At 37.0% G+C, this 12492-nt stretch overlaps 1 protein-coding gene across 1 annotated transcript in view; it reads right to left on the reverse strand.

Annotated features, from left to right (window-relative positions):
- sema4gb (sema domain, immunoglobulin domain (Ig), transmembrane domain (TM) and short cytoplasmic domain, (semaphorin) 4Gb) overlaps nucleotides 1-12492 on the reverse strand; it is a 61852-nt gene that overhangs the window by 13311 nt on the left and 36049 nt on the right. The window contains exons 9-11 of the mRNA XM_059324420.1: nucleotides 9844-10019; nucleotides 3424-3562; nucleotides 309-531 (exon numbers count right to left, since the gene is read on the reverse strand). Coding sequence (XP_059180403.1) covers nucleotides 309-531; nucleotides 3424-3562; nucleotides 9844-10019 — 538 coding nt within the window. The remainder of the gene's footprint in view (nucleotides 1-308; nucleotides 532-3423; nucleotides 3563-9843; nucleotides 10020-12492) is intronic.

Consider the following 12492-nt stretch of genomic DNA (forward strand, 5'->3'; position numbering starts at 1 on the left):
CCTATTTGCTCTGTGGTAATAAATAAATCATGTTAATCTTCCTATCATCCTCTTCTTTGTAGTGTTTGCTTCAACATTATGACTTAGGTTTTTTTTGTAATCTGCACAGCACTTTGGGTATAAAATGTGCTTTATAAATTAATGTGCCCTAAAACATGTCTAAAAAATGCAAAAAATTAGCTATTTAAATACTTGTTTCCCCACATCTGGATCACACAGGAGCAGATCCAGATCAAAAAGTTTCACCTTCTGTCTTAGTTTGAACTCCAGAATTTTGTTGTTGTTGACTGTTTGGTGGTAAAACTCACCAGTTCCTAAAAACAGAACGGTGTAAATGTTCCCGTCCAGCGCCGGCTCCTTGTGCACGACGATCTTCACGTAGTTGACGCTCCTCTTGAACATGAGCGGGCGAACACCGATGGGGTGCACCTGGCTGGCCATCAGCGGGTGCCTCCTGGCGAAGGTGAGCACGTTGTCTGGGAGGTCCCGGGACGAGTTGATGCCCTGAGACCTGTGCACGTCTGTGATGCACTGAGGAGAGATCAGACACGGAGTGATCAGACCAGGCGGAAGGAAAGCTTTTATCCTCTTCCTCTTCCTCCATTACAGCAGCAGCTCTGTAACTGAAGTGGACTCTTCACACACATTAAACTCTAATGGATCCATGTGTAACCTCTTACTGGCACTGGCTGGATTATATCTCAACCACTGTGACTGTTTATTAGTTCTTCTTCCTCTTTTAAAGTGTAATAAAGTAATTTTTCTCCACCACTGTGGCTGCTCTTTACGTATTTCACCACCCAAGTGCAATAATGTGTAAATCATTATGTAATCTGTATGCAATAATTCACTTATAGCACAGAGATTGCAACTGTGCTGAACTACTGGCAACACTGATTCCCAGTAGGGTTATTTTATTGTTTGCACAGAATAAAAAAAGCAGGTGAGATTTAAAAAACAACAACCTAAAAGGCTGATGTGAAAAAATCTACCGAAATAAGAAAAAAATATAAAAAATACAGAAAATACTCGTGACAGTTTATTATGTGTATATACAGTAATATTTTCATTATATTTATCGTATTTTATACAATCACAATTCCCAAAAAGTTGGGACAACAAGATTTTCGAAGTTTTTAATTGCATGCATGCCAAAAAGACAATTTATTTGACCTTAAAACCCCTCTGCCCACCAGTTAATGGGATTAGAACCAAAATAAAAGTTTTTTTGAATAAAATAAAAAAAGTTTCAGTTGTGTTTTCTCCTCAGGCTAAACAAGCAGAACTGCAGAAACTAGAAGATGTTACCTCTCAAATGAGGCCTCAAACATGTTTGTTATAAGCTTTGGCTCAAAACTTTACCCTGGTGGGTTTAAAGGGGTTAATTCTTTATTCTGTTTGAAATGAGGAATCCTGTTTTATTGCTTTATGGCTGTGTGACTGACGTTCCTGCAGTGTTTTCCTGCTGCTGTTCATGTCCATGGTGGCTCCTCATGCTGATTCTCTGTAACTTGATGGTATAAATGTGAAACACTGAGAGCCGTTCAGACTCCACGCTGCATGTAAGTAACGGATTTGGATTCATGACATGAATCATGGCTCTGGATTTTCTTTTGAGAACGAGCAATTCTCGACATGTTGGGTGAAGAAGTTTCTCTCACAATTTGATAAACTTTTATTCTGTGAATATAAACTCAGTTCTGAATTTGAGCGTCCCAGTTTCCTTTAAATCAGGGTTGTATTGTTGTTTATTTCACTGTCTGCGTTATACTTTTATTTCTTTCGTACTAGTACAGTAACAATAAAGGCACCTAAGTTATTGAGTTATTGTAGACATTATATTTTTGAGTTATATCAATAACTTTAGTTTACCATGCTATTTCATGTTACTCCTTTACTCCTTAGACACTTTATTTTTATTTTTTTATTTCTATATTTTCACCTATTTGATGCATTGTTGTTGTTATCTAATATTGTTATTGTTACCTTTTTTGTTCATTGTTATCTTATATTATCCTATATTTTAATATTTTTTTGTAATTGTTTTGGAAATTTTGGAGCTATCTGGGACCAGAATTTCCTTCAGGATTAATAAAGTTATCTTATCTTATCTTATCTTATCTTATCTTATCTTATCTTATCTTGCAGTACACTGGAAATAATATTTAAGGGAATAACTCCACATTGTTATTTTGGACTGATGAACCTGAGTTGTGATATTATTACATACAACAATTTCATTATCATTTTGGACACTAAGTATTATTTTGTGCATAAATATACATGTGTAATGCTTAAGTTTTATTGCACGTCCCCCTTAGCACACTGTAATTTAAGTTTCTACCTGGCATTGATTTGCAGGGGACAGGTATTCTGCCTTGTTTGGTGTTGATTAAAGAAGATTTTGCACAAGAGAAACAGTAGAAGTGGAAGTTATAATCCACTTCCGAGGACTGGAGAATGCCACCAAAACAGAAAATACTCTCATGTAGGCCTGTCACGATAATAACTATATCGACTTATCGATCAATATATAAAAACGGACATGATAGTTTTTTTCTGGACTTAATATATTGTCGGTTACATGCGTGACTTTTTGTGCTTTTTTGTGTTGTAAAGTAATGCTGCAAATGTTTAACAGACAGTACGAATTGTCGAAAAAAACAACTATATTTCCCAAGCAGCCATTCCAGCTATTTATATGTTATTTTAATAATAAAATAATATAATAAATAATGTTTATCTCATTGCAATGTTTTGTTAACAGAGCCGGAAAGTCTATTTAATTTGTTTTGGTTGTAGTTTAATTAATTGTTTAATTTATCTAGGATATTTTAATATTTCTTTTCCACATTTAAATTCCAATGTTTAATATTCTTGAAATTAAAAAATGTATTGTTGTGGAAAAGGATGTACTTATTGTAATGTGAGGGTTCGATGTGTGGTGGTTGGATCACACTTTATAAGGAGAGACAGCAACAGCCTTATTTACTCAGTCACCAAACTTCATAACAACTTCACTTCCTGGTTTCTCACGTCCCACCAGACTGAATTAACCAATCAGAAGCCAGTCCTAAACTGTCTTAAAGACGCAGCTGCAAACATTCAACATGTAAATATGTAAATAATAAATGTGCAACATAAATACACAAACAGCCAACTGATGAAATTATAACATTGTAAAAGCATCTTTTAGTTAATTAACTCAAATATAAATTATATTAACTTCTGAACATTTTTAACCTTACATTATTATGCTCTAATATTGTTATAAAACAAAAACAAACATCGATACAACGATACTATCGTTTATCGTGATATTTTCCGGGAAAATATATTGTCCTAAAAAATGTTCTAAAAAAGTTATCGTGACAGGCCTGTTCTCATGATGATTTTATGTGTTTTTTTAAAGTGACAACTTACAGATCCAGGTCTCGGCTCTGGAACTTTCCCCGTGTACTCCCTCCACTTTGAGTCCTGCACCTCCATGTACGGCCCCTCGAAAGCCTTCTGCACGTCTGCGAAGGCGTACTGGCAGATAGCAGAAGCTTTGATATTCTTCCTGAAAGACAATCACCAACCCCAACCCCCCGAAAGAGACACATCCAGAGGACAAAGTCAGGATTAATGATTCAATGTTGGATAAACACAGAGAGGTTATTATCTGGGGAGCAACTGCCACCCAGATCGAATTTCAAACACATCACAGATCATAAAGGTGAACTCGGCTTCTCTATTCTGAGAAAACTGGGGGTGTGAGGTGGTTCTTTACGCTCACATTTTCCTCTTGGATCTTATCAATTTGTCTTGAATGGACACGTGGGAGTGGCGACGCTGACAGGTGTGTAATTTCCCCTCTTTATCTCCAGTAGCTGCTCCCATCATCCACTCCACAAGGAAATATTTGTTTTGCAGACTTTTCAACAGCACACTCACAGCTCACTGAGAGACCCACTCCCTCCCTGTGAGTCAGAAATAAAAACCCCATTTGCGGTTTTTGGTGAAAGAAAAAAAGGTTTGTCCGACAACATAACAACAGCATGAGTCTGGAGCTGGAGAACCAGGTGACCCTTAATCTTCAGCCCTGCAGGTGAGATTAGTAACGGGGGGGAAATGTGTGCGTCACATTCTTACGTCCATTGTGTGCCCACCGCAGCCTTCAGAAGCATTCAAGTGAGAAAAATGAGATCGAAGTGAAACCTGAAGCCGTCTTTCGAAACTGGTGAGTTTAGCTCGGGGGCTGAATCACCACTGAACACTGGAGTCTAACGCACAGTGACGAATACTTCTCACACAGGTGTGCGTTTTAGAGAAAGCCAGCAGGTAGAAAGATTAAAAAAAAGAGAGACAGAAAGAACAAAGAAAGAGAGAATGAGGAGACAGACTGACCAAGAGTATTGAAAAGACGTTTATCAACACTAAATCTAAAGTTTGGGTGAGTCGGGGCCGACTCCACCTTCTAGTAGGTGCAGCAGATTGTTATCAGCTGATTCAATTGGCTGTGACATTAACATGTGGCATTGTTTTGCAGGGGACAGTCGAGCTGGGAAGCACAATACGATTTTTTCCAGAGACTTGAGTCACGATACGATATTTTTGCGATTTTAAGCATTTTGCGATACGGTGAGTATTGCAATACAATATATTGCGATTTAACTGTTTAACTGCATTTTGTGCCCACAAAATTGAATTCAATCAAGAATTGTTTTGTCCAATAAGAGAAACTTATCTTTTTTTATTTCTCCACAATGAGAGTCAAACCCACAGACTGACCAACAACGTATTCAGTCCAGTTGAACTGATATCAGACATGTATGGACGACAACAACTGCAGCATTTTATCAAACTTTCACCATGATACTTAAAAAAATAGCCTAATTTTGCAGATTATGTTGAGAACTTTCTGACAGTATATCGTGACGCTCATAATCTTATAGATTCCTTAGATCTTGTAGTTTCATATGATACCAGTATCTCCAGTATATTCCTCAAAGTGAGCCTGCTACGGCCTCCGGAAAAAAGCAGAAATGGCGAAAATACTGACAGCTGTCAGAGCGCTAAATATTGGTTCTTGCCGCCCATGAATCGATATAATATCGCTATGCAAAATATCACGATAATATGCTTTGTCGATTTTTTCACCCACCTCTAGACAGAAGAGAGTAACATGTGCTTCAGTAGAAACTACAAGTCAGTCTGCACAGTCTCTTGCCTTGTTTGGTCACGATTAAACAAAACATTTGCACAAGATAAACAGTAGCTGCTTATTATCCGTTTCCAAGGACTGGAGAACGCCAACAAACCAGAAATTACTTTCATGATGATTTTATGTGGTTTTAAAAGTTACAACTTAGGGGCCGAATCTACCTTCTAGTAGGTTCAGCAGGTTGTTATCAGCTCATTCAATCGGCTGCTACATTAACATGTATCATTGTTTTGCAGGGGACAGGTATAAATGTGACACAAGAGAGTTGCATCTGCTTCAGTAGAGACTAAAATTCAGTCTGCACAGTCTCTTGCCTTGTTTGATGATGATTTCTGTCGAGAAAGACTACATCTTTGCTTGTGTTGTGTGAACTCTCAAATGTAAGTCGCTTTGGAAAAAAGCGTCTGTTAAATCAAATTGTAGAATTAAACATTGTAGGATTGAACGGGCTGATAACAATCTACTAGAAGGTGCAGTAGGCTCCTACTTGTATATACTTATGGGCTGATAAACACCCATTCTATTGTGCGATCGAGTGTACTGACAGATTGGGATAGAATATCCACAAGAGGAAGTGGGAAAAACTAAGAGAGAAGTAGATCGAGTTACTGTCCTGTTGCAATGCTATCCTCTCCATCAGGATCTAAACACCCCTGAGACAGTTTTATGCAGCATGACTCTGCATATCAGCATAAACACACACTCACATCGCTGCCAGATATTCCACCGGCAGCCATCGTCCTCTGACTGTCACCGCGGCTCTGACTGCAGCTGTTTGGATAACTACTTCTGTCTGGGGTTTGAACTAATGATTGTTCTTATCAGTCAATCTGTTGATTTTAATGATTAATTCTTTTGTCTGTGAAATGTTACCAATGCAAGCTCCCAGAGATAATAAATTGCAAAATTGACTCCCATCCTGCAGGATTTTGGAAAAATATCAGTCTCTCATGCTTTTGGCCGCGTGGTAAATAAATATAGTTAATCTTCCCTTTCATCCTGTGTTTTCGAGTGTGCACATTGCCCAGTTAAACCAAACTTCCCAAATTAATTTGACATCCAATTTTTTTGTAAATGGCTAGAATGCAAAAAATTAAAAATGTGAGTGTGCAAAATGAAGCTTTTCCACTTTGCAATCATGTCTGTTTTAACTATAAAGCCCATCTGTACTCACATATTCCCTTTAAAAAACTAAGCTGACAGTTTATTACATTATAGTGAGATATAGGAGATGTAGGTTGGTAGAAAAGGTGATTACACACAATTATTTCTATTTTGTGGGTATTTTTATATATTAAATATAATTGTATTAACATTAACTTGTTTCTGACTTTTTATTATTCCTGTCTCCTCTCTGTATATGTTTCTGCTTCTGTTCTCAGGTCTCACATGAAAAACAGACCTCAGTCTCAATAAGATTACCTCCCTGAGCTGCCAGTAAAGTCTTCAAACCCACACAATCTTATTTAAAATTCTAGTGGAGAGCTCAAAAAGTTTCCAGAGATGCCAGATTTGCCAGGCTGAATTAGAATAAAATGTTGCTGATACAGAATATATAAATTAATCTGTGAGACAGGGAGGAATAACATGATTTTTTATATTTTTCAACCCATATTTTACAATGTTTTGGTGTCTAATGGAGATTTTTTTTTATTTTTTAATTTGTCCAGAGAGAGCAGCAGCTGACACGCTACATTTTAATTGCATGCTGTCATTGTACATCTACTGAAAGTGCTTGTTTTCGTCAAGAACAGTTTCCAAAAATGCTGTTCCATGGGCAGAGAGAGCTGCTGCAGACACAGTCGAGGTGATGTTGTTATTATTAGAGTTATTGTGTTGACCCGGCATCAGTAACATTATTTCTCTGTTGGGTCCTCTCCATAAAACTGTCAGATAATAATAATAATAATAATAATCTGATGCTGTCAAGTGGCACAAGCAACCACTTTTCGTGTGCATGTATGAAGAGAAACCCTGTTTATTCCTATGAATGTTGCTTATTGGTGCATAAAGCCAAAAATGTTCGACTTCTGTGTAAAAAATGACCCAGATATATGGATCTCTTCCACCAGCCAAACCTGCTAACTTCCAGTTTTGCCTTCCACTAACTTGAGTGGGAATAAAATAAAATAATAGAATTGTACGGACTGAATTGATCAAATTCTGATAGTGAGACGAGCCATTTTGCAGGGGTTGTGGTGGTTAAAACCAAATGTATCCATTGCTCCACTATAGTTATAAAGAGTGTGAAAACTGTTTAGAAATTGTAATTCCATGGTTGGGTCACTATGTCATGTTGAGAGCAAACGAAATGACGTGTTTTTGTCGACCAACCGAGAAGTTTGCATCACCATGGGTCTATTGAGAATTCTCCTGGGGATTTTTTAATTGGATTTTGGATCATTGCAGAAAATAATCTCTGTGGCAAACACACGTTTCTGATGCTGACGCGTTCTGTTCAGCAGGATGATCTCCACAGATGAACTCCACTTTTATGATGTTTGAAGCATTAATGCAGTGGACAGAAGTAAAAAGCTAATGTTATGTTACTTCTCAGACGAGCGAACCAGCGGTTTTACAAACTGTAGCCTCATAAATCATTTTTTAACATAATTTATAATCTACAAGAGTTTACAAGAGCTCTGAAACACCACTTGTTAGGATGCATTCTTAGTCATTCTGCACAGCATTCATAAACTCAGTTTAAACTTAAACTTGGGTATGCTGTAGTTGAGGACCAAGACTTGTGTCGCCTCTGACCACCCAAGTAAGATATGACAGGCTGACCACACATGACCACAATATTATGTGTTTTGCACGTTCATTATGGTTGTTGCTATGAATTATTGTTATGATGCATTTGTTAGTAATTCTGCACAGTATGTATTCATACACTCAGCGTGAATTTATACTGAGGAATGTGAATTTGAGGAACAAGACCTGATCACTTGAGTAAGATATGACAGGCTGACCATATAAACTGACTACACATGACCACAATATTATGTGTTTTGCACGTTCTTTATTGTTGTTGCTGTGAATTAGTGTTAGGATGCATTTCTTAGTGATTTTGCACAGCATGTATTCATAAGATCAGCATAAACGTATACTTAGGAATGCATGTATTTGAGGAACAAGACTTGTGTCGCCTCTGACCACTTGATTAAGATGTTGACACTCTGACCATATAAACTGACCACATATGACCACATACTGTACATTACGTGTGTTGACAACTTTACCATGTAAGCACAATGTGAAGCAACCTTCAGTGTAGCAGAATAAATGGCACCGTGCCTCGACGAGTATATAAGAAGTTTCAGTCTCTGTAACCTTTTCATTCATTCTGCAGCCATAACTGAATCAGACATGGTGTGGATTAAATGTGTATTGAACGACCACCTCTCCGCTTGTTCTCCTCATTCATCAAACCACAACAAGAATGCCTCCTATCACCACTGTAGTCTCATTTGGCCACTTGTTGAGGACGCGTAAAAACTTCACAAGTGTGGGGCTATACTAAATTATTCTATATCGTATAACAAAACACAAACATCTCTTCGGCTTGTGTTTACCACAGACCTAATTTCAGGCTCTAATCAGAATCCTCACTCAGTTTGAGAGGAGAGACCCCAGGGCACTAACATGCTAACTTACTTCTGGGTTTAAAAACTCATTCCTGTGGCATGCTATCGGCTTCAAATGCCTGTATGAGTCATTATAGCTTATTTCACCACTGACAGCTGCAGCTCAGTATTGGACAAAATTCAAAAAATGTCGTCCCAGTTAGTCACACAAAAGCATGTGAAAACACAGTGTGCATTTCCCTTTGCAGGTCGTCTGCAGGTGGAGGTGGGCGGAGTCATCAATTTAATCTCTTGCACCTGGACCCAGGTAATTTAGGCTCCTCTTTCTCTCTCCCAGCACCATCATCTAATGGTTTGATATCCACCTTTGTCTCACCTTCACAACACCAAACATCCACTATAATTATGTTTTGCCTTCTCTTTCTTCCCCTCAGTTTGTTCCACCAGCATCAATATATCATGTCAATATCATATAAATATCACAATATGGCGTTTTAAAACACATTTAACAGCTTATTAGCTTTTGATTACAGATGAATTATGATTTACAGATTACAGATTCCTCTATAAGGTTTTTGTCTGAATTCAATTAAAAATATATATAAACAACATATATTGCTGAATGTAAAATTAAGGCAAACAATTATTACTTTTAAATAATTAAAAAAACAGGAAAAAGTCATATTAAAGTAAAAAAAAACAGCTATTAGTCAGTCAGTCATCAATTATATAAAAAATTAATTATATATATGTGTGTGTGTGTGTGTGTGTGTGTGTGTGTGTGTTTATGAATGTGCAAAATATATTTACGTTGTAACATTATTATTATTATGTTAATTTTTGATAATTGTTAATATTCTAAGGAGTTTTCACTTTTGTCTCACCTTCACAACGCCAAGCATCCACTGCCTTACAGACTACAGATTCCTCTATTAGCTTCAAATAAAATATTGTTTCAGTGGTTTAAAATCCTGTGTGATCTCCCTTGTTTTGTCTGAACTTTGAGCCGATTCACGACAGAGAAAAGCAGGATTTAAAGTCGTCTCTTACCATTCGAGGCCAAAGACGCCGTAGAAGATGCTGCTTTGAGCGTCTCGGCCCTGCAGCACGAACACACTGCGCAGGATGTTCAGGTGCAGCTCGTATTCTGGGACTGAACACACCATCCTGGCCTTGAGGAAGGAGGTCCACTTCCTCTGCAGGGTCCTCTGGCCTCCCCAGTCATTCTGCACACACAGGATGGATGCATGATTAAATTTGAGCTAATAGATTCTGGCTTGTATACATCCGTGGCCACTAATCTGTGATTGTAATAAAAGTGCAACAAAGATGTAATCATGCACCAAAAAAGAAAGGAGCTAAATAATAATGTACACATCTAAAGAGGGGAGGAAGGAGTGAGAGTGTTATGAAACTGGAGCTGCATGTTAGTGCCTACTTTAGCACATTTGCTCTAATTGCATTTCAGTAGCACTGGGAGGCGAAGCTGCAAGAAATCTCTCCCTAAAAGAGTAATTTAGCACACCTCATTTAGGAGAGAGAAAGACATGAAAAAAGAGACAGAGACTTCTTTTCTCTTTGTTTGTTGGAATTACAGAGCTTCATCTTTCTTCGTTTATGTCTCCCGCAGACGTCTGTCGTTCATCAAAAAGAGATCCGCCTGCCTCGACCTCCCACACACAGAAAGCAAAGCAGCTTAAATCGACATAATGCATAAATATGGAGAAAAAAAATTGCCTGCATTAGGAATGCCTATCAATAATAAAACCTCTAGAGAGGGAGAGGACTGCAGAGCAATGCATGTCACAGAAAGAAACCTCAGGAGGGAGAAAATAAGCATTTCTTACAGAGATGGACAGCAGGTTATTATTGTGGAAAGAGCTAAAGGGATTCACTGACAGATTACAATAACTGTCAGTCACGGCTCCGTCCGGGTCATCGCTCACATGACGTAACCCGACAAAATAAGAGTCCAGAATCAGAGCGTAGTGACATAAAGATAGACGCCTGAGGGGACATCAGGCTGAGACTACACTGTAAAAAAAAATTTTAATTTCCAGATATTTACTGGATTATTTCAGGGTTTTTATTGGGTTTTTTTTCAAATGCAAATGTCCTTATAGAAAATTGTATATTACATGTATTACAAAGAGTAACCATAAACTTATATATAATTATTATTTTTATTTTTTTACAGTATTATTGAACTACTTAATGGTCTTAACTGGTAAATTTCAGTGAATTATATGTAAAAATAAATAAATAAATAATTACGATAAGAAATGTCTAATACATTTTTAATAATTAATAATTATAACAAAAAACATTTGCTTAAATCATACCTGCTGTCATATTAAAATAAAAAACATCAAGTTATTATATAGATATATAGTGCCCTTAAAAACATAGTAAATTACTTTTGTTACAAATATTACCATAAAATTATTAATGATGATCTTAAATGTTAAATTACAGTGAATTCTATGAAAAATTAAATCGTTTTTTTTGTATTTACTGTATTTTTAATAATTAAAAAATAATTACAATAAATATTAAATATATATTATTAAATAATATTTGTAAATAATTCATTATAGATTATAAAATAAAAAAATAAAGTGTAACAATAAGTAAAAAAATGTTTCTTATCTTTATTTTTTAAGAAATATTTGGTCAAAAAACTTACTGTTGTTTACTGTTTTTTAACACTGTTTGGCAGATTTTGCTGCCAGACCTTTCACACCTTTTTTTAACCCTTTCTTTTACAGTGTATTTGATGGAAACAGTTTGAATGAGACATGAAGTCGGTTGCTAAAGACACAGCAGAGCAGAAACTGCAGCTTTCTCCCTCAGCTTCAGATATATGGAGCTCTGAAACGGCCGATATTAAATAATGTCAGAATTGCATTGATTTTCTTGCTCTCTATGTGCCTGAAAATACCTTGTTTCAGTGTAATTTACACCCTTCTCTGTGAAAATAGGTCACGTTTGCAGAGGAAGTGATGCAGTCTGGCCGGGGAAGTGACAAACAGAAGAGGACAACTAGTCAGGCAGCTCAAAAATGGCAAGTCTTCAGTGGTTTGAGGCCAGAGGCGACTGCCAGGCCGCTCGCTATCTGCAGATCTGCCTCCAACCGGCGCGGCGTCTGGCTGCCACGGGGCCGAGCTGGGACCAGCTCGACATCTGCATGTGCTGCCTTGGCCTAGTTCAGCCTGAGTTATTACTCTCTGCACCACTCTGACAACTCCACGGCAACGCTGATGAAGAGGAGGAGACCTTATTTCCAGAAATGACTTATTTTGGATGCAGGGAGAGTGGTGAGGAGATGGACTGTTTGCTGCTGTACGGGATTGGAAAAAGTTCAAGAAGTGCAGAAACTATTTCACTGCCTGTTAGTGAGCACGGGGAACATTTACAGGAGATTTCCATGTTTATGAGTGGAACATCACAGACATTTTACAGGATTATTTAATTTCTTAATGTTAAATTACAGTGAATTCTATAAAAATATATAAACACTTTATGGGTGAATGTAAAATTAAGGCAACTCAGAATTTTTTAATTTAATAATGAAATATAATTAATTTTTTTTTACTTGCTGTCATATTAAAGTAAAAAAAACCCTACTACTACTTCGGATGTTTTTTTTTTTTTAAATCAGTAAAACTTTTACAGTTTAATGTAAAAAAAAACAGTAAA

This window comes from Centropristis striata, chromosome 21 (assembly GCF_030273125.1).
Source record: "Centropristis striata isolate RG_2023a ecotype Rhode Island chromosome 21, C.striata_1.0, whole genome shotgun sequence".
Classification (NCBI taxonomy): domain Eukaryota; kingdom Metazoa; phylum Chordata; class Actinopteri; order Perciformes; family Serranidae; genus Centropristis; species Centropristis striata.